This window comes from Chironomus tepperi, unplaced genomic scaffold (assembly GCF_022539635.2).
Source record: "Chironomus tepperi strain 1889 unplaced genomic scaffold, CSIRO-AGI_Ctep_v1 contig_386, whole genome shotgun sequence".
Lineage (NCBI taxonomy): Eukaryota > Metazoa > Arthropoda > Insecta > Diptera > Chironomidae > Chironomus > Chironomus tepperi.
In genome coordinates, this window is record NW_027226508.1 from 202,126 (window position 1) to 222,238 (window position 20,113).

Here is a 20,113-nt window from a genome sequence, read left to right on the forward strand (position 1 = left end):
ATGAAATTATTTTCAATTTATATCAAGTAGTAGTATTACTATCACATTTATATAGGCAAAGAAAGTGTTATTATTTTTCAAATATTTAATTTTATTAAATTAATTTTTTCATAAAAAAGTTTACAGTTTGTTGAGTGTTTAGAGCTTTTTCATGAGACTGTCAACATCATTATAAATCTCATCAAAATGTGGTCGTTCCTCGGGTATTTCTTTCCAACATTTAAGCATAAGTTTGTACATTTCTGGTGGTGTTCCTTCAGGCATCGGCATTCTGTAACCTGTGAAATATGAGAGTGATTAGTGATGGTAGAATCCAGTGGTGAGAAACTAGTGTGACGCGGCAGATTAGTGTAGCATGAACCGTATTCCATGTGCGGTTTCGTTGAGGATACAACCAAGTGTGCCGCTAAACATAAAAGGTTGCCCACCACTGGTATAATCAGGAAAGGTACTTCTCCGGTATTGGCAAATATTGCAACACTGGTACAGTATAGTATACATACCAATACAAGTATGGTACAGTAGTGGTATCACCAATGGATAGGTATAGGTGCATACCAATCTCGTACTATTTTTCCGTACCACCAGTGCACCTATACCAGGTATACAGGCCGTGCATAGGTGTAACACTTTACCATACCAGTAGTGAGTTTACCGTACCGTACCAGTACATCGGATAAATCGACAACCAGACATTAAAGCTCTTACCTTCATCAATTTTCTCTCGAGCTTTAGAATTGCTTAATCCAGGATATGGCGTTCCTCCTTTCGAAAATATCTCCCATATTAAAATTCCATAACTCCAAACATCACAAAGTGAAGTGTATTTGCCAAAATTTAAAGCTTCTGGTGCAGTCCATTTAATGGGTATCTAAAGATGAAGTTTATTACTATCTTAATTTTTATTTCCATAACACATTATACACACCTGTTTCATTCCATCGGAAACTGCAGCAATTAAATAGAAAGTATGTTAAATCAATTAATTACAGTAATTTTATGACTATATTACCAATATATTCTTCTTCCTCTCGCGACATTCCGAAATCTGATATTTTTACAATATTTTCTGAACCTATCAAGCAATTCTGAAATCGACAAGACATCACATGAGGGACTGTATTTATTCAAATTAATTAAATATTTACCCTGGCTGCAAGATCACGATGAATACAGTTCTTTGATTCTAAATACCTCATTCCTACAAAAAAATAAATTAATTTATGTTTATTTTATTTAATTCACGAAAAAAAGAACAGATATAATACCTGCTGCTGTATCTCTGCACATTCCCATTATTTGTTGTTGATCTAAAGTTGCAGAATTTTTTCTCAGAAACGTTAAAAGCGATCCGCCTTCAACTAATTCCATTACAATCATAATAGGCTGTTTTTGCACACAAATTCCAATTAATTTCACAATATTTGGATGATCATACTGTTTTAATATCCTTCCTTCTTGTAGGAATTTTCGCTTCTGTTCGTCAGGTAAAGAGTGCTTGCATGTTTTAACTGCTACATCTTGACGAGATGATTTAAGCTTTGCTTTATAGACATCACCAAAGTTACCCTAAAAATCAAATTGGAAATTTAAGAGGTTTTTCAAAAAAGGAGGGGAGTGAGGGCTTGACCCTGGAATACGGTCTGGATATATCAAGATAAGGTTACCCTTTTAACAGAATTGATCGTAAATTATATTGATAACTTTTTGACCATAAGGGTCTGAGGGAATGAGGGGTTTAACCCCAAACCCCCACTCCCTGACTACGTCCATGAGCAATTCTATCAAAACTAAAGTTCCTCAGTTTGAAGAACTGATCGTAAATTATTAATAATAAAATTTACAGTGGCCTGTTGCTGATTTTTCATCGCAATAAATTGATCAGCTGTTGACCGATAGATCAGAACTTTTAACGATCAATTAGCTTTCTTTATAGGTCATAAATGACATACCCTTCCAATTTTATCGATCAATATAACATCATCATTGCTTAGTTCCCAATGTTCTTTGAATATTGGCGTTTTTAATATTGCACCAGACCGGCTAGTTACGGGTAATTCCGATTGAAATTGATGTAGAATAAGCTCTTGAATACTCGGGAATGATGGACCTTCAAATCGAAAGTGACCCTGAAATAATTTATTCAATTAAAATAAATTTAAATGAAGTTTAATTAAAACAATAACAAAATGTCTTACATCTGCTGTTGTCTGTACGATGAAATGTTTATGTCCATTCCAACAAACACTGAGAACAGTTTGACTCTCATCGTTTCGAGTTGTCTCTCGTACCAAAAAATCACCATCATTTCTAAGTAATCTCACAACTTCCTCTCTCGGAAGAACACCATGAAACCATTCTTCTTCATATATTGGACGATTTGACACAGTCAGCTAGATTATACGATTAAAAACAATAAAGTAATTACATTCACATCCTCTTATTCAATTGTTTATCTAAGCTACTTTCTCAATAAAGTTAGAAATTCTGTTAATATGATGCGATAAAACTGCGCTCCATTTTCTTCCTTTCTTTTGTTGCTGTATTTCTTTTTTTATTCGCTTTTTTCGCGGTGGCGGAATTGGAATAAAATGTGTTGATGTACTTTCAAATCCACTATCGATTATAGATGATGAACAGGAACTATCCGAAGCCATTAATACTCTTTTATTTAAACTAAACTACCGACCAAATGAACTTGACTATTGTAAAAATAATAAAATACTTCTGAGATGTTCTATTTGCGAATGATTCAGATAGAAAAAAAAAATCATCATCATGCTCAATGCGGAGGAGATGAAAAAAAAAGTGTTTTTTGGGAGAGAAAATTTAAAAATAATTTTTACACATGTGTATTTGTTTCATTAAATGACTTATTATTATTTCTGCTGTGAAAATGTTTTGAGCACTTTTGTAGTCAATGCGCTACGAGGATGCAAAAATATATTTTGTAATTAGGTAATAAGTTTCATTGAAAATTGTGTCATTAAATATTCGTCACATTTTACATGACGATGACTGCATGATAAATTCATTCAAAAGAGAGCGTCGTGACTATTAGTTTTTTGATCATTCATCTATTTCAGTGTTGTCCAACCTTTATTTTGTCATGGCACACCTTGATATTAAGACACTACCGTTACCACACACGACATGCGACATGCGACACACGACAATCATGATATCTTATCTTTAGGGCATCTAGAAAGTCGCGCATAATTTGGTTAACTCACATAGTTTGGTGCCACGGCTCAACACTGATCTGATCTTTCTACATCCGTGGTTGTATCTTCAACTGAATATGCCATGCTCCCTACCACTGTAAAACCAGATCGTCCAACAGGTTCTCTCTAGTGTGTTGCCAATGATTTTGGAAAATTCCATGAGTTGCGGCACAGGTTGCTTACCACTGATTTATAACCAGATCAATGTTGTCCAACCTGTTCGTCGCGGCACTCTAGTGTGTTGCCAATGGTTTTGGAAATTCCACGAATTGCAGCACAGATTGCTTACCACTGATTTATAGTTAGATCAGTGTTGCTCAACCTGAGTGCCGCGACACAAGAGTGTGTCAAACGCACTAGTGTGTAGCTAAAAGTTTATAAGAATACCGTGTCGACACTTACAACCAAGTTGCGCCTCGCCAAATAAAAGGTTGTCCACCACTGACACTCTATATCGTGCCATTATGTCATGCAAGTATAATGTTATAATTACCACTTACATCCTTGTAGGTAGAATTCTTTATGTAAATTCCTTCATCATTAACCACTTTTTCACAGTTACATATATCGACATTATAATTAAATTGCCTATCGCTATCAAGAACTTCTTTAGAATAAATTATTCGCTTGTTGCATCGACGACATATAATTAATTCATTGTCAATTTTTAGATTATCACTCAAGTTCAATGACTTTGATGTACTTTTCTTCTTGAAAAATGAAAATAACTTTTTCTTCTCTTTAGAGCTATCATGCTTATCATCATGTACTTTAGTGACTGAACCTTTGGCATTATCTGAGTGTGTGGCAAATAAGAATATTTTGGGAATGCTTGGCAAATGAATTTTTGAAATTTTCTCTTTCACATCAGGTATTTTTATCGTTTCACTTTCATCAATTTCAACTTGTTCTTCTAAATGCTTACATTCATTAATTTCAATCGTTTGTAACGGACTAATTGCCTTAACATTTGTCAGTTGACTCTCATCAATATAATCATCGTAATCATTGAATAAGGAATTAATATTAAAATCAAACTCAAAAACACTGTTAATATCAGCATAATTATTACTTTTAGTAGCATATTCAGTATTAGTAGATGACACATCAAACGTATTACTGTTACTTTCACTATTTACCGATGAAGAAGAAGCACTTAGAGTACGCTTTTTAGTAGTAGCACGAACAGTCATAGGTGTTTGAGACTTTGATCTTCTTGATAACTCTTCTCCCGCAACTGTTCTTCTTTTCTTTCTGAATGGCGTTCTAATTAATGTCATAAAATCACCACTTTTTTGTAAAATTACTGACATATGAGTTGAAGATGTCTATTATGATATATATTAGATAAAGTTTAATAAGAGACCTTCATCCAATTATTAACTAAATGACCTAATTAATTATCAATTTTGCTATGTACCGAAAGAAATGCTTAATTAAGATACTCACAATATTCTCATCAGTTCCAAGATTCTTATCGATTTCAACGCTTATATCGTCACATCCACTGGGAAGCTCATTAATTGAGACTTCATTGAGTGACGATCTTATAATCTCAACAAGTTTATTCATCTGACGTTCTTGACATTTTAAGGAACACAAATCTTTATTGAATCTAAAATAAGTCAATGAAGAGGAAGGAGGAAAAAAATATTCCATTATTAATATTAATGCACAATTAGTTTAAGAATATTAAGGCATTACTTTGTATCTTTAATGCTGTTACTAACACCATTCAAGTTACTTGAATTTGTAGTAAGAATATTATTGGATGCTGCTGATTGAATACTCGATGTTGAAGATGAAATTTTCTTTCCATTCATTTCACTAACAATTTTTTGCTGTTTTTCTTGGCATTCCTTTATTGACTGTTCTAAATCAGCAATTCGTTGTCTTAGCGAATCAATTGTAAGATTATCTATGGCTAATTGATTTGGTTGTAGTTTACCAAAATTCTCTTCATTTGGGTTATCATCGAATCGAAATATAACTGGTAATGATTTATATTTATCAGCCAAATCTTTGTATTCATCAGTTGGTGTTATGGAGTTAATACTGTTACTTATGTGCTGTTGAATGCTCAAATATTCATTTGATGTGTAATCACTAAATTTTGCTATATCATTAAGTAAGTTTTTCCTAGAAAAAAAAAAAATATGAAAAAATATTAAATTTTTCTCTGTTCAAGCGATTTTTGTGCTGTGCGAATCCACAAAGGCAAGCAACAAAAAATATTGGGGGATACGTTCGGATGTTACGTAATGTTATTTGACAACTCCTCCTAGTTACTCCTTACATAACGGTTGGTGAACCAAATTTTGAATTCCTTTTGTCTTTCTAAAGGTAATTAATCCATAATACATGTGGCTCTGCCGTTCCTAGCGTAACTCCATGCAATGTACCAACTTCACCTTTTCGCGGTAAAGACCATCAATCCAATCCACATAGTAGACGGAATCAAACGAGTCTCTGGTTATTACAGGGTACGTTTATAGCAAGTCGCCATCTCTAAACACAAGCTATGAGAGCCAACAAAAGAGCTGGACTGGAACTAACAACGAAAATCTAGTTTTAGTCGGCATCTATGGAATGCAATGGATCACAATTGATCTGTTCACTTAGCGATGTAAAGTAAGTAAGTAACAAAGATGTAGACCTATGCGTCACGTAACTTCCGAACGTCCCCTTAATGCTTCTGTCTTTAAATATTTTTTTGACTAAATGTTTCTATTTATAAAGACAGTCAAATTGAATAATAAACTTAAATATCCATTGATTTTTGCTTTACGGAAACTGCAGTCAGTCAGAAAATGATTTAATTAATTACCAAATTGTTATGAATTGCTCTTGATCAGTTTGTTGATGTGCCAACAATGTTGGTAAAAGTATTGTACGATAATCTTTTTCGACTTCAGTAGCCTCATGCAATAGTAAGACATATTCATTATGGGCTAAATGGAGTTTTCTACATGCTTTTTGGTACTTGTCCCTTACATCATCCAATTTTCGACCTGCTCTACCAGCTGTAAATTTTAATTATGACAATTAATGATAAGTACATGATTACAACATAAAAGTTTGCCTTTACATTTAATGTAATGCTCTTCAAATCTCATGCGCATTTGCTTGTAATATTCTAAATGTTTCTGATATTCAGCCTTCTTTCGTGCTACATCTTCAGTTAGCTAGAAAATAATACAATAATAAAAGAGAGAGACATGTAATTTTCCTCATGCATATCAACAAAATGTACAGTAAAGTTTACTTGATAAAATCTCGATGCAATTTTCGCATGTTCCTCTTGATACTGTTTCTTGAGTTTTCGCTTCTCTTGACACATTTGTGACATACGATCGTTACATACATTCTCTAAATTTTCAGTATTTGTTCGTACTAATTTTGATTGATTTTCCATCTCCTCCATAAACTTTTTCCATGCTTGAAGTACTTGACTTCCTGTTTTTGTAAATTTTTTTTCAATTTTAATCAATATTCTTCTTCTTGAAATGCTTTTGTAGGAAGATCATAAAGTAAGTGAGCAATAAGCCCGAACAGCACAACTTGATCGGTTGAGTATCGCTATCAACAGTACAACGCGGATGACACCATGATAACCGCTTTCGACTCATTTTCAACTCGAGTGGACAAAAATACATCATAACAAGTTTATGACTAGATGATGTCCAGTTGATGACTAATTTTAATCTATTTTAGTCCACTCGGTTATGTCGAAAAATGCAGTATTTGCTAACAGACAAATAGCATGCTTTAAAGGTACAGATAGACCAGTACGATGCACTTTGCCTGTTATGAATCACATTGTGCTGCTCGGATTAATCCAAGTAAGTCAAACTCACCAATTAGCTCATCCGTCTTATCAATTTTAAGTCCTTGTTGCGCAACACTGGCAATTGCACTAGCATACTCTCGATCACATTTCACTTTTTGTAATAAACAACGTCTCATTAATTCAAGTAAACGTATTTCAGAGTCTTGTCGTGCTACGAGAGATTCGTGTGCATTCTTCCCTTGTGTTGAGTATCCCATTGTATAAATTTATAACTTTTTTGCACTAATCGATTAATTATTTTTTCATATTTTTTTTTTTTCTACTACTTTTTTTCTTGCTTGCTACTCGAGTATTTTTAACCTTTTTTTTTTAAGTCAAACTCAGAAAATTATTCATCACTTCCAATAAAAAATGTTGTTGCTGTTCTTGTTTTTAAATAGAGAGAGAGTGAATCTTTCAATTAATTTAAATTGAGTGATTAAGGTTGATTCGATATAAAATGTTTTTGTTTCGTATGCTTATTACAAAAAAAAAATTAAAAAAGTTGAAGGCTATCTTACATGAGCTCACATAATATCTCTTATTTCTTTATCACCGTATATTAAATTATACACATAAACTAAATGATAAATTTCGCTGATTTTTACAGTTGTCTTTAATTTTTTTTTTTGTTATACACAAAGCAAGACTGTCTTACATGTGTGCCACTTTTATGAAGAAAATGTTCTGCAAAAACAGAAACAGAAACAAGTTGCTGAGACTTTAAAGACAGAGAGAAGGAAAAAAAAAAATAAAATAATGTGTTTGAAGGTAATTCAAAATGAATTCATTAGACGCATTTTTTTGCAATATCTAGTTTATGAATATTATACTAATTAACTATTGTCAATTATTGTATCCAATTCCAATATAATTGCTAAATAATCTGCATTGTGATAAACTCTACAAAAAACTCAAAAACTCAAGTCCATTAATTCAACATCGGAAATATTGTTTATTTTAGAAAAAGTCGAAATGAAACATTAGCTAAAGCGAACAGGCACAATAGCACATTTGTTGGCCAAAAGTTTATTTAAAAAAATGACGTACAATTAAAATTTTTTATCGATTATAATACACGAGTCTTTTTACATCATTTTCTTAAATTTATCCTAAATGAACTAATTCACAAGATTATTTCTCTTTTCTTTCTATTCCTTTCAAGTTCTTTTAGTGACCCGATCGGTACATATTGGAATATTGCCATCAAGGTGCAACAAAGCAATATCCTTAAATCCAAATGAGAGTTTCTTAAGAAATCCAATTAAATTTGAATGGTTGCTGTGATTTGGTCAGGTTAGTCGCCGTGGTGGCAATAACTTGATATGCACGGATCGGGGAGTGGACTTTAAAAAGGAAAATAAATGAACAAGAAAAGACAGAGCACACAAAAATCAAAAGAATTATTTTTTATTGTTATATTGCTTTCTAATGAATTCTTAAACACTTCTATTTCTTTTAGAGACGAGGTAAAGAGAGAGAACAAAAAAAAGAAGTAATTCTAATGAAACGTATAGTTTCTCGTCTATAAACACTTTGTTTCGTTAGTTAGTAAGTAAAAGAAGAGGCACAAATTCTTCCACCTTGTTATTGACTTTTATACACTTTTTTTTATGCTCTTGACATAGGAAAGACGAGAAAGTGAAGAATCTAATCACTTTGATTTTTTAACTCGTTTTTTTGCAACTCGATCGAAAAAAAAAATCACACACGATACTTTTTTCGTATATACTTTCAGAACGATAAAGAAAAATACCACGAAATCTCTTTTTTTTTAAATGTTTTAAAATAAAGTTTATATCGAAAATGAAATAAGAAATATGTCAAATACTACGTCTTTTCTGTACGATCGATCACTCGTTTCTGAGACGAAGAAGTAAGGAAAGGAAATTAAACAAAAAAAAAAATGAGAATTCTAGTTTTTTTCTCATATTCCATACACAAACAACAACAGAGAATAGAGCGATATTTTGGTATATGAATCTACACTTTAAAAATGTTGTGAAGAAAAAGATAAAATAAAAAAAAAATTGAGAGGAAACGAGAGAAGACAACAAAAAGAAGAAAAGAAGTTTTTTAAGAGGAAAGAAATCTTTTTTTAATTTCGAAAATTTTAATAATTGTACTATTAAATTAGATGATAATTATTTTAGAGATGCACATGAAATTATCACACCTTTCATCGATTTAAATCATAGAAATCTGTGACTTGATGTAATGATTTATGAATGAGTGCTATTGATGTTTATGAGTATTGGTGGATGTACATATGAGAATTGATGCAAGATGATTGTACAATATTATTTATTTTAAAAAATGTTCGTTGAATGCTGACTGAACATGTGCTTGCTCAACATTTTATAGATAAATAGTTTTGAGTGGAGCTTATCAGCACTTGAACATTATAGTGAAGATATTTCAAATTAGAGAATTTTCCTTGGAATTTACAATATCACAGCAGAAGCAGTTAATGTGAAGAAAAATTATTATTTCATATGACTAATTTAGGGTTTGTTCATTAATTACGTTCGCTTTTTAAGAAAGAGGAATATTTACGATTTTATAACAGTTTAAACAGATGATTAGATTTTATAACGTTCATTTGTGATTCAAATAATTTACATATCAAATACATATGAATATTTCATAGTTGCAATCCCCTTTTTCTTAGAAAATGTCAGTCTGTTTTTGAACTTCAAAGAATAAACATCAAAGTTGACAAATAAATCCGTAAGGAAGTCATTTAATTAAACTATAATCAAACGATTACAAAAAGGAAGAACTTAAATTCGTTTTATTATTTGCGTAACGTAATAAGTGAACAGCTTCTCACATTAGCACTGAAATATTTCAAAAAACCAAGTAAATATTGAGATGACTCAAATGCACATTTTTGACGTTTACAAGTTTCTTGTTATTACTGTCATTAAATATGAAATGTGAAATTTTTTATGAAAATCCAGTAGGTGGGCAATTTGTGATTAAAATTTTTGCATTTGAACAAATTTATTAAGAGCTTCTTGGATGCTTTGAGCTATTAAGAGAACTAATTTGATCATTGAGAAACTAATAGACCACCTAGGTTTTCATAAAATAAAATTAAAATATTATTTTGAAATGTTTCCAGCGTTTTCAGAGGCGATTCTCCCGTTTTGAACAAAATGCTTACATCTGGGTTTTTAAGGAAAAAATGTCAAGTCCCCCAAAATTTTCGCGTTTTATACTGAGTCGGAAACAGCTTGCAATTGTCAACAACTCATCAAATGCAGCTTTCATTCGATAGACATCGTCGGTCGCTGCCGATGATGCATAACAAAAAATAGCAAAAGACTGTCGTTTGTCATCTCAGTTCTGTAAAACACATTTTATATTCCATATATTAATTAATAGGTACTAAAAAGAGTCTGAGCTCATATGAAACTTCAAATAGCAGACATGGAAGTTTCTCATTTCATCTTCGCGTCCTGTATTTATAAACATTTTTTAAACGTCGTTTCAAAATATTTTCGATGTAAATTTAAGTAGGTACATCCAGAAATTTATTCCTATGTATTCGTCTCATTTCCACTTGAGGGTAAAAAAAGCAATTGCTTTTTATTAGATTTTGAGTTCAATATCACAAAATTCCATAAACATATCCAGAATACACCGTTGAACTTGTATAGTTCAAACTAAATTAATTACTTTTTAGACCCTCAAAAACATCTGTTTACGCTGAACAGTCAGTAAAATTATTTTAAACATTTATTTTATCAAAGAAAAAAAAAGTCTAATTCCACATTATTAGTATGAGCACTAAAATCATCAAAAAAAGAATAACTGAATTGAAAAAGGAAAGATAAAATGTTTTACAGTCCATTCGTCTGCACATTCATGATATCCTTAATTGAATGATTAAATCTTCTCTGAAGTGAATATGCATGGATAGTAGAAACTTCGAGAGGAAAATGTGTATGCTTTGCATGTGAACCAAAAAAAAACTATAAAGATATGCTTAAATTTTCTCATGCTTGAAAAAGTGAGAGAGGCTTTATACTCTCTTTCTGTTTGCACACAGCTGATCATCTCTGTTTGGAGCAGCAAATAGAATTTTCTTTCTGTTTACTGAAATATTGCTGGAATTTGTTGATTCAAAATGGATTTGAGAGGCTTATTTGTCAATGTTGTGTTATATGGCCAGAAATAGAGTCAGATAGAAGGCCTTTTGTAATAACCTAAGTTACTAGTCGGGGCATGATCAATATTAATCGGAGTCAATGTTGTGAACAAGTCAACTGTCGTTAAATATTCAGATTATATCACAATTAGCTGATTTTCCCCTTTCATAGTTGTTGAACACTTCATATAAATATTTTAGTCTGCTTTCTAACTTCAAACAATAAACTTCATCTTTAATTAAAGTTCTTAATTTTATAGTGGTATAAGAACCACTACTTTGATGACATTACTGTCTTGCTTACAAAGGAATGCTGTGAGCCAAATTTACACTATAAATGATTCGAAAAAGGTATAATGAAAATATTTATCATGAAATGTCTTAAATTCATGATTAAATCGTCGATGTTGGAATAATTAGGTACCGAAGTACGTAATTAGGACACTTAAAAGCCATATGAATTTAAATCTTTAATTTCGATTTAATAACATTAGCACACGCCTTCAACTTGTTTCACCAATTACTTTAACATACTTATAAAGCATGCATACAGTCCATACAAATTCAATTTGCAGCTTTTAATTACAAACTGAATTAAATTACAATTTGTAATTAAAATGAAAATTAATTGTAATTTGCTGATTGCTTTAAAAACAAGTATTTGCACGTGAAAAGTAAACATTTTAATGTTGATTGAATCAATTTTCATTTAACAGACATCCTTTTACTATGTTTCGTGTAGCTAACAGAGAAAGGAAAAGAATGAAAATTTTGAGAGAATCAACATGAAAAATTCTCTCAGAATAAAATGCTATAGAATCTCATGTGTTTGCGGTGATCATAAAAAAGAAATTGAAAGTAAAGTCAGTTGGTGATGAGATTGCGAACATAACGGATGGAAAAAGGATAACATTGAATAATAGTGAAAGGGTAAAAAAATTGTGTCAAGTGGCATTTTGTAATTAAGTGCTTTCTAATCGATTTTCCCAACACATATTCCATACATTTACATACATTCGATTTCATAGTGATGGCCTTAACCATCACCGTATGAATTAATTTGTAAAAATTATGCTGTATATGACTCCAACGAGTGAATAAAGTGGTACATACATAAGAAAGTGTTGAAGAATAAGATTGATTTGCATAAAAATACTGAATTAACATCTAAGAATCAGGATATCTTGCGAGTACGTGAAATGAATAATAAATTTATGTAATAGAAAATTTAAAATTCAATGTGATGTGTGAGTGAAGTTAATTGAATCGGAAAACTAAGTGGAAATATGAAAATATTAGCTAGATTTATGATTCATGAATAATTTGCTGTGACTTGATTGAATTTAAATTTTTGTATGCGAATTTCAAGCTAAAAATTCGAATTTTTTGTTTTTAATGAAGAATTTTCATTTTTTATGAATTGCAACTTAAATTCTTGAATTTTTTAAAAGAACATACATAAAACATATTATGTAGATTTGAATAATACTTGAATATGCTAGTAATATATTTGGATTTTAATCAAAAATTCATATTTTGTCTAAATGACAGTTTTGATATTTCCAAAATACCCATGTCAATTATTTAGATTTATGAATTATTCTTCAAAATTTGGTGCATTTTAAATAGAATTTTGTGCGTGTATTAATAAATCACATAGTAAGCATTTTTATTGAAAATCTCCCTTTAAATCCGATCATATAAATTCTATCTTCAATTTAATGTTTGAATTTTGTCACTTCACCAACAAACAAAATTAGTGAAAAGGATTTAAAGCAGAGTTGCGAAGGCCGATGTCGGCGGCCGAGAGAATCGGCCAGTCGTTCGCCGTTTTTATCGGCCATCGTTTTTTATCGGCCGCCGTTTTTTATCGGCCGCCATTTTGATAAACGGCCCGCCTTTTTTATCGCTCGCCGTTTTTATCGGCCGCCGTTTTTTATCGGCCGCCGTTTTGAAAAAATAAACGGCCCGCCGTTTTTATCGGCCGCCGTTTTGAAAAATAAACGGCCCGCTATTTTTATCGGCCGCCGTTTTTTATTGACTAACGTTTTTTAAAAATTACAAAAGTCGTCGTGTTATTGATCGAGCGACTTAAGCGCATTTTTGACCCAGCAATCAGTAATTGATTAAAAATTCACTTTAAGATCTACAAAATGAAATTCAGTAGGATCCAAGTCACTTCCTAACTCACAAAACGAAATCCAGTAGGATCCAGTTCACTTTCCGGTCCACAAAACGAGATCCAGTAGGATCCAGGTCAATTCTAAATCTTAAAAACAAGATCCTGTAAGAATCAGATCACTTCCAGACTTAAAATATAAGTCCCAGTAGGATCCAGTTTACTTTCAGACCTAAAAACAAGATCCAGTAGGATCCAGTTTACTTTCAGACCTAAAAACAAGATCCAGTGGGATCCATATAACATCCAGACCCTTAAAAACATGATCCAGTAGGATCCAGTTTACTTTCAGACCTAAAAACAAGATCCAGTAGGATTCAGATAACATCCAGACCCTTAAAAACATGATCCAGTAGGATCCAGATCACTTTCAGACCTAAATAACAAGATCCAGTAAGATTTAAGTCACTTCAAACTTTGATCAGTAATAGGGTTTCTGAAAAACGGCATTTTTAAAAAACGGCCGTTTCCGTTTTTTTCCGAAAAACGGCCGTTAACGGGTCCGTTTTTTTAATGGTAGCGAAATAACACGTTGTATTCAAATTGAAGTCCTTTTTGATTTGCACATGAAAAATTTACTTTTAAAAGTGTACGGCAGACCCATAAATTGACGAACCTAAATTTTCTTGGTTAAAGTTATTAATTAAAAAAATTTTTTGAGTCGAAAATATTAATAAAATTTTTGAAAAATTTCATAAAATTTCAAAAAATTCAGAAAAAAGTCATATAAAAAAACGGAAAAACGGCTAGCAAAAAACGGCCGTTTTCCGTTTTTATTTTTTCAAAAAAACGGCCCGTTTTCCGTTTTCGTTAACGGCATCAGAAACCCTAATCAGTAAACAATGTAAAAAAATCGAAAACATTGAAAAACACTGAAAAACAATGAAAATTCGTGTTATTGTTTTTGTTGTTGTTGTTTATGAAAATGAAAAATTGTTAATTATAGCATATATGCGTTGATTTGAAACTTTTAAACGCCGTTTTTTATCGGCCGCCGTTTTAAAAAATAAACGGCCCGCCGATTTTATCGCTCGCCGTTTTTATCGGCCGCCGTTTTTTACCGGCCGCCATTTTGAAAAATAAACGGCTCGCCGTTTTTATCGCTCGCCGTTTTTATCGGCCGCCGTTTTAAAAAACAATCGGCCCGCCGTTTTTATCGCTCGCCGTTTTTGGCCGGCCGATAAAATCAGGCCGTTTCGCAACTCTGATTTAAAGGGTCTCGTTCACGTTATGACTTAGCTTTAAAGATTTTACGTAAATTTCAAGAAATTTTCAATGTTTTCAAAAATCATAGGAACCATTTCGTTTGAAATTTTGTATGAATACTAAGATTTTTAAAAAGCAAAGGTTGTTCTTATCATGCACAAAATCTAATCGGCCTTTCCTTAAGACGACACTGATCGAATGCAAAATATTTGAAGTGTCAACGATGTCTCGTTTTTGAGTTATCTTGTACATTAGCTTGCTTGCTTCCTTACTTACAATGAGGAAATCTTCGCATTGTCGCATCCAATTCAAATTAGTTTTCTAATTATGATGTAAAATTCAGGCACAAACTTTTTACCAAAGAATATGATTTGCCAATTAATTTAATTTTCCCGGAAAATGCAAAAAAAAACTGATTTGCATACGGTAACGAACAGTACAACATGTTCTCTAAAACACCGCCATGTTGCCATACCAACGAAAAGACCTATAGTTGCTCTGATGGTACCGTGACCGACCAGTTGATATGGATCCATTTTTACTTCATAAAATTCATTTCACTGTAATGTGCGGGTTGAGGACTGCATTCTGCTGCTCGGAAATGTGAACATAATTATGTACAAAATAAGGAAGACATTATTAACCTAGTAAGGATTTAGATTTCGTTGACAAAAAGGATTATTTCCACCACAATCGGATTATTATGAAAGTGTACATAATGAAGAGTTATGAAAAAGATACAGGAGATAAAAAATCAGTAGACAAACTTTTGTGTGAAAAGCTTACAAGATTTTTCCAATTTTTTTCATCCGCTTCTTCTCGTTGCTTCCTATTGGAATGCAAAATGATGCCATGGGATTTGACAATAGTTTTTCCTTCATTTGCATTATTTGTTTCATGAATGAAATCAGACGTGTAAAGGATATGCATGCACATTTTTCAATGAATGGAAGTAACAATATGTTAATTGAAAGTATCTGTGTAGTTACTGAAAACTAGCATTTTAATGACAAAACGATCTGCTCAGTATCTATATGCTCTTTATTTACCTTTTCTAGAGTCAATTCCATTAGGATATGAAATGAGATGGCTTATTATAATATTAGCAGCAACTTTATCAAATAAGATTTTTATTCTTGGCAAAAAAGCTAATCGTCATCATTCATACAGACGGCAACAGAATCAGCATGCAAACATTTCAAAGCTGTTGGATAAATTACTTGAAAATTATGTAAATAACATCCACAAAGTATTCTAAAAAAATGCTACAAAATATATCCCGAGTTACACAAATTAGGACGGTTGCGTCACGTAGCTTGTGTCAAAGTATCCGTCATGTGTTAAAGCGACTTCCATTTGGTGCTTAAAAGAGCTCGAAGCCGACTAGAATTTTATATGGAAAAGTTAACTTGAGTCAAGTCGACTTCGAGCTCTGGAGCCAACAACATCCCTTAAATAGATCCATTAAGGCTCCGTGTCTTAACCTCCATAACTTGTGTCGCTCGGGTATTAAATTTGTGGTTTTCATTTCAATAATAATTTATGTATGCATCATATTAGGATAATAGCCTCAGACCAGATTTTGGCTTTTCCCCCGCAGTCATTGAGATTGACTTGATGGTGAGAAGTATGGGGTCTATCTCTGAAATTGAAATGGTGAGTATGTCATGTATGAAAAATATGTGTTTTCATTTAATGATAAAAATTTCAACCACATGAGAAAGCCACAAGGAAATGGTTTAGTTTTTTGCCTCAAAACATCTAGTAAAGTTCTTTGAGTATTGCAATTTTATTATTAGAAAATCAACTTCCTGTACTTTGAATTTTATGAATGAGGAAAAGTTTTTCTAAAGATTGTCTCGTTCATTTAGAGATGAAGAATGGAATTGAACAATAAAAGATGATATTGATGCATTTTCAATCAATTGTTAGGAATGACATAGATATGATTTCGGGATTAAGTATTTAAGAAGCTTAATGTGATTGCATATTTGTGTTCATATGTTGTCATAACATATAGACGACATTCAATCCTGATTTTCTGAAGTTTATCTGAATCTAAAGCAGTTATGTTTGCAAATGCAATGAATGTGTGTCGTGTGAGGTTTTGGTTGAGACTTCCTGATAGGTGTGTCATCAAAAATAAAAGGTTGCCAACCACTGATCTATTCTATAGAGTGGAGAGCAATATATTTTAAAGTGCCAAGGTTAGGTCTAATGAATGACAAAGGTTACTTTGTTCTTCGAAATCAGAATTTTATTTTTCAAACGCGGTAATTAATGTAATTAATTCATCAGCAAAGCCTATTTTTGATGCTAAATCACTATTAATCAATAGAACAGCAGATATAAAACCTTTTATTCAGTGTAAATCACTGTTAAATACGAAAATAAGTGAACATTTTAGTTTTTTTCAGTTCGAATTTTTGTAAACAAACAAAAAAATGTAAGCGTAGTTTTGTCCCCTTAAAAATAATTTGAATTTTGATCGTCACAAACTGATTATTTCCAATTGTTGTTCATGAAGCTGTATCCTGAATATTTTAAAATAGAGCATCAACCTGTAAGTTTTTGTTGGCATAACCAAGAGTTCATGCAACTCTCGAGAAATTCAGCTTTGTAAACAAAAATAAATTTTCTTGATTTAATGAGACTTCAAAGAAAATCAGGAAAGGCAAAAAGCATCTGGTCGGTCATTTCACAAAATCAACATGAAAGGAATAAAAATCACAAAAACTATAGTTTTTTATGAAACATTAATATCAAGAGACATATTTTTGAAACAATGCCCAGCTTAAAAGTTTTTTTTTCTCGCCGCTTGTTCCTTTCGACTTTTTAATTCAATTGAGACATTAAAACTTTTTCCATATTGTGTCACATTTATTACACAGAAAAAAGGGAACATTTTCCACTCTCTAAAAAATTAAAAGAACAAAAGTTGAAGTTTTTGGCAAACATCAAAGGATAGAAGATTTTTGTATCATGTGGTCTCATAATGCATTTAAAGAAAAGAACCGAAAACATTTATATTACAAAAAGTTTCGTTTTTTTTGTTCCTTCCTCAATAAAAGGAGGATACTCAGACTTTTTAAATTATCTTATTTATTATACTTTTAGACCTACAGTATGGACTGCTATTTCCGGTATGTTGCTCATTGTTTCAAGCAGAAGTAAAGTTGTATTTTAATGAAAAGTTCATTTTAAAAAAGGCAATCATGGATAGACAAAAGGCTGGCTTTTAAGGATTCAACACATAATATTACAACCCTTGCCCTCAGCATTTCTATGTTGAAGAAGATTTGGAAGCCTGACACATACTTCTTTAATGGAAAACAGGTAATATTACTGATAAACAATTTGAATAGCCACTTGTTCAAAAAGGGACATGACATTTACTAACAATGATGTTGTATGTATTATTACTGAATTAATTGAGGTCTTTCGTTTTCATACTCAATGTACTAACAGAGCTATCTTCATACTATCACTACGCCAAACAAATTTGTACGTTTATTCAATGATGGAAGAGTTCTATATTCCAGTAGGTAGGTAAATTTACTGCAATATCTTTTGGAGTCGCAGCTCTGACAATAAAATTCAACTTCTACGCAAGAACTAAAATAACTAAATACGTTACGTTGATTAAATTACGTACGTATAACGTTACGTTGATTGTGCTACGTACGTTTTATGTACGTTGATTGTGCTACGTACGTTTTATGTCACGTTGATTGTGTTACGTATTACGTAGTACGTATTACGTCACGTTGATTGTGTTACGTATTACGTTACGTAAGTTACGTACGTATTATGTCACGTTGATTGTGTTACATACGCATTACGTTACGTTGACTGTGTTACGTACGTATTATGACACGTTGATTTTGTTACGTACGTATTACGTTACGTTAATTGTGTTACGTACGTATTACGTCACGTTGACTGTGTTACATACGTATTACGTTCGCATTACGTTACGTTACGTAACGTCATGGTGATGAAAGGAAGTTCCTAAGTATATTGTTATCCATTGTTATATATTTATTTAATTACAGATTAACAGTAAAAGCTGCATGCTTCATGAGCCTCGAAAATTACCCGATGGATGTGCAACGTTGTCCACTAAAGCTAGGAAGTTGTAAGTATGAGATTACTACGAACAGAATAAAATAATTTAGGACGTGATTCTTTTGTATCTTCTAGTTGGTTACACGAACAAAGATGTTCTTTATCGATGGAATTCGAGAGCTGTAGCAATAAGTGAAGATTTAAGAATGTCACAATTCGATCTGATTGAGGTACCATCGTCAAATGAATCCATAAAAGTTGGCGAAGATTACAGTAGAAAAGAATCAGGTTTGCTCATAATTTAACTGTTCTACTGATGACTTTTTAAGTGACTAACGCTTCATTTTTTTGGCACCAACACAATAGATGTTAAAGAGTTTTCTGTATTGCTTGTGTCATTCCACTTACAACGTCATATGGGAAATTTCCTTATACAAGTATACGGGCCGTGCATATGTGAGCATATTCTATTGAAAAATTTGCATAGATTGCACTTGCATATATTTACTTTCTTTTTTATTTCAAGTGCTTGTCGTTCTTTCATGGGTATCATTCTGGCTGAATCGTGAAGCAACAGCCGACAGGTAAAAAATAATTGATCATAAATCATGCCTTATCGCATAAACATTTATGTTTCTTTCAGAATTTCGCTTGGAATTACGACAGTTCTCACGATGACATTTTTAGGTCTGGAAGCGCGAACTGATTTGCCGAAAGTCAACTATCCAACAGCTCTAGATTTTTTCGTTTTTCTCTCTTTCGTCTTTATATTTGCCACAATTTTACAGTTTGCATTTGTTCATTACTTTACAAAATATGGTTCTGGTGAATGCTATTATAACTATTATGAGACATCATCCGAATCGGAGAGCGATGACAATGAAGCAATGACATATTTTCCACAATCAAGCGCAATGTCAACAACAAGTCATGTTAGTAGTATGTCTCAAATTGAGGATGATATGTATGGTGGTGTAATTCCACTTTCGCGATTAGAACTGGATATTGAATTGGATGATACTCGTTCGATAAGGGCTTTTAAAAGCTTTAGAAAATTTATTGGAAAATATATCCTTTGTCTATCATATTTTGAGAAAGATACTCAAAGTCAGCATGATGGCTCACAAGTTTCAATTAATAATTCAACAATTGAAAGTGAACAGCCATCGGAGATGTCAACATATACACAAAATACACCACGTGTTCAACGTCGCGAGATGAAGAATTCATCTGATAGATATAGACGGACACAATTTAATTCTGTGTCTAAAATTGACAAATTTTCGCGCTTTTTCTTTCCACTTCTGTTTTTCATTATCAATGTCTTTTATTGGTGTTTCTATTTAACACAAAGTCAAAGAAAATAATGTATTAAGCATACACACACACAAATAAATAATTTAGACAGGCAACGAAATAAAATTACTGGAAAGTAAATATTTAAACAGCAC

The 20,113-nt window shown here is 32.1% G+C and overlaps 2 protein-coding genes across 6 annotated transcripts; one reads left to right on the forward strand and one right to left on the reverse strand.

Moving 5' to 3' along the window:
- Window positions 1-67: 67 nt before the first annotated feature.
- Window positions 68-8,902, reverse strand: FER (tyrosine-protein kinase Fer). Of its 5 annotated transcripts, XM_070648025.1 has the most exons (17): window positions 8,637-8,902; window positions 7,575-7,740; window positions 7,082-7,439; window positions 6,490-6,680; window positions 6,313-6,409; window positions 6,052-6,247; window positions 4,929-5,363; window positions 4,674-4,839; window positions 4,364-4,552; window positions 2,199-2,393; window positions 1,953-2,129; window positions 1,269-1,569; window positions 1,149-1,201; window positions 1,013-1,088; window positions 929-948; window positions 709-871; window positions 68-278 (listed from the first exon to the last, which is right to left on the reverse strand). In XM_070648025.1, the coding sequence occupies exons 3-17, from the start codon at window positions 7,269-7,271 to the stop codon at window positions 139-141; spliced, it is 2,589 nt and encodes an 862-aa protein (XP_070504126.1). In that variant the 5' UTR covers window positions 7,272-7,439; window positions 7,575-7,740; window positions 8,637-8,902; the 3' UTR covers window positions 68-138. The 5 variants fall into 5 exon arrangements, with proteins under 5 accessions (XP_070504126.1, XP_070504127.1, XP_070504124.1 ...); XM_070648026.1 differs by lacking the exon at window positions 7,575-7,740 and having other exon boundaries at window positions 7,082-7,531; XM_070648023.1 differs by having other exon boundaries at window positions 7,082-7,740.
- A 3,196-nt stretch (window positions 8,903-12,098) lies between these two features.
- Window positions 12,099-20,107, forward strand: Grd (Glycine receptor). Its single transcript, XM_070648056.1, is given in 11 exon segments — window positions 12,099-12,399; window positions 15,653-15,825; window positions 16,155-16,250; window positions 17,712-17,737; window positions 17,804-17,930; window positions 18,063-18,139; window positions 18,650-18,741; window positions 18,744-18,950; window positions 19,029-19,118; window positions 19,189-19,246; window positions 19,306-20,107. Coding segments are annotated over 10 exon segments (1,647 nt in total). The 5' UTR covers window positions 12,099-12,399; window positions 15,653-15,675; the 3' UTR covers window positions 20,030-20,107.
- The last annotated feature ends 6 nt before the right edge of the window (window positions 20,108-20,113 follow it).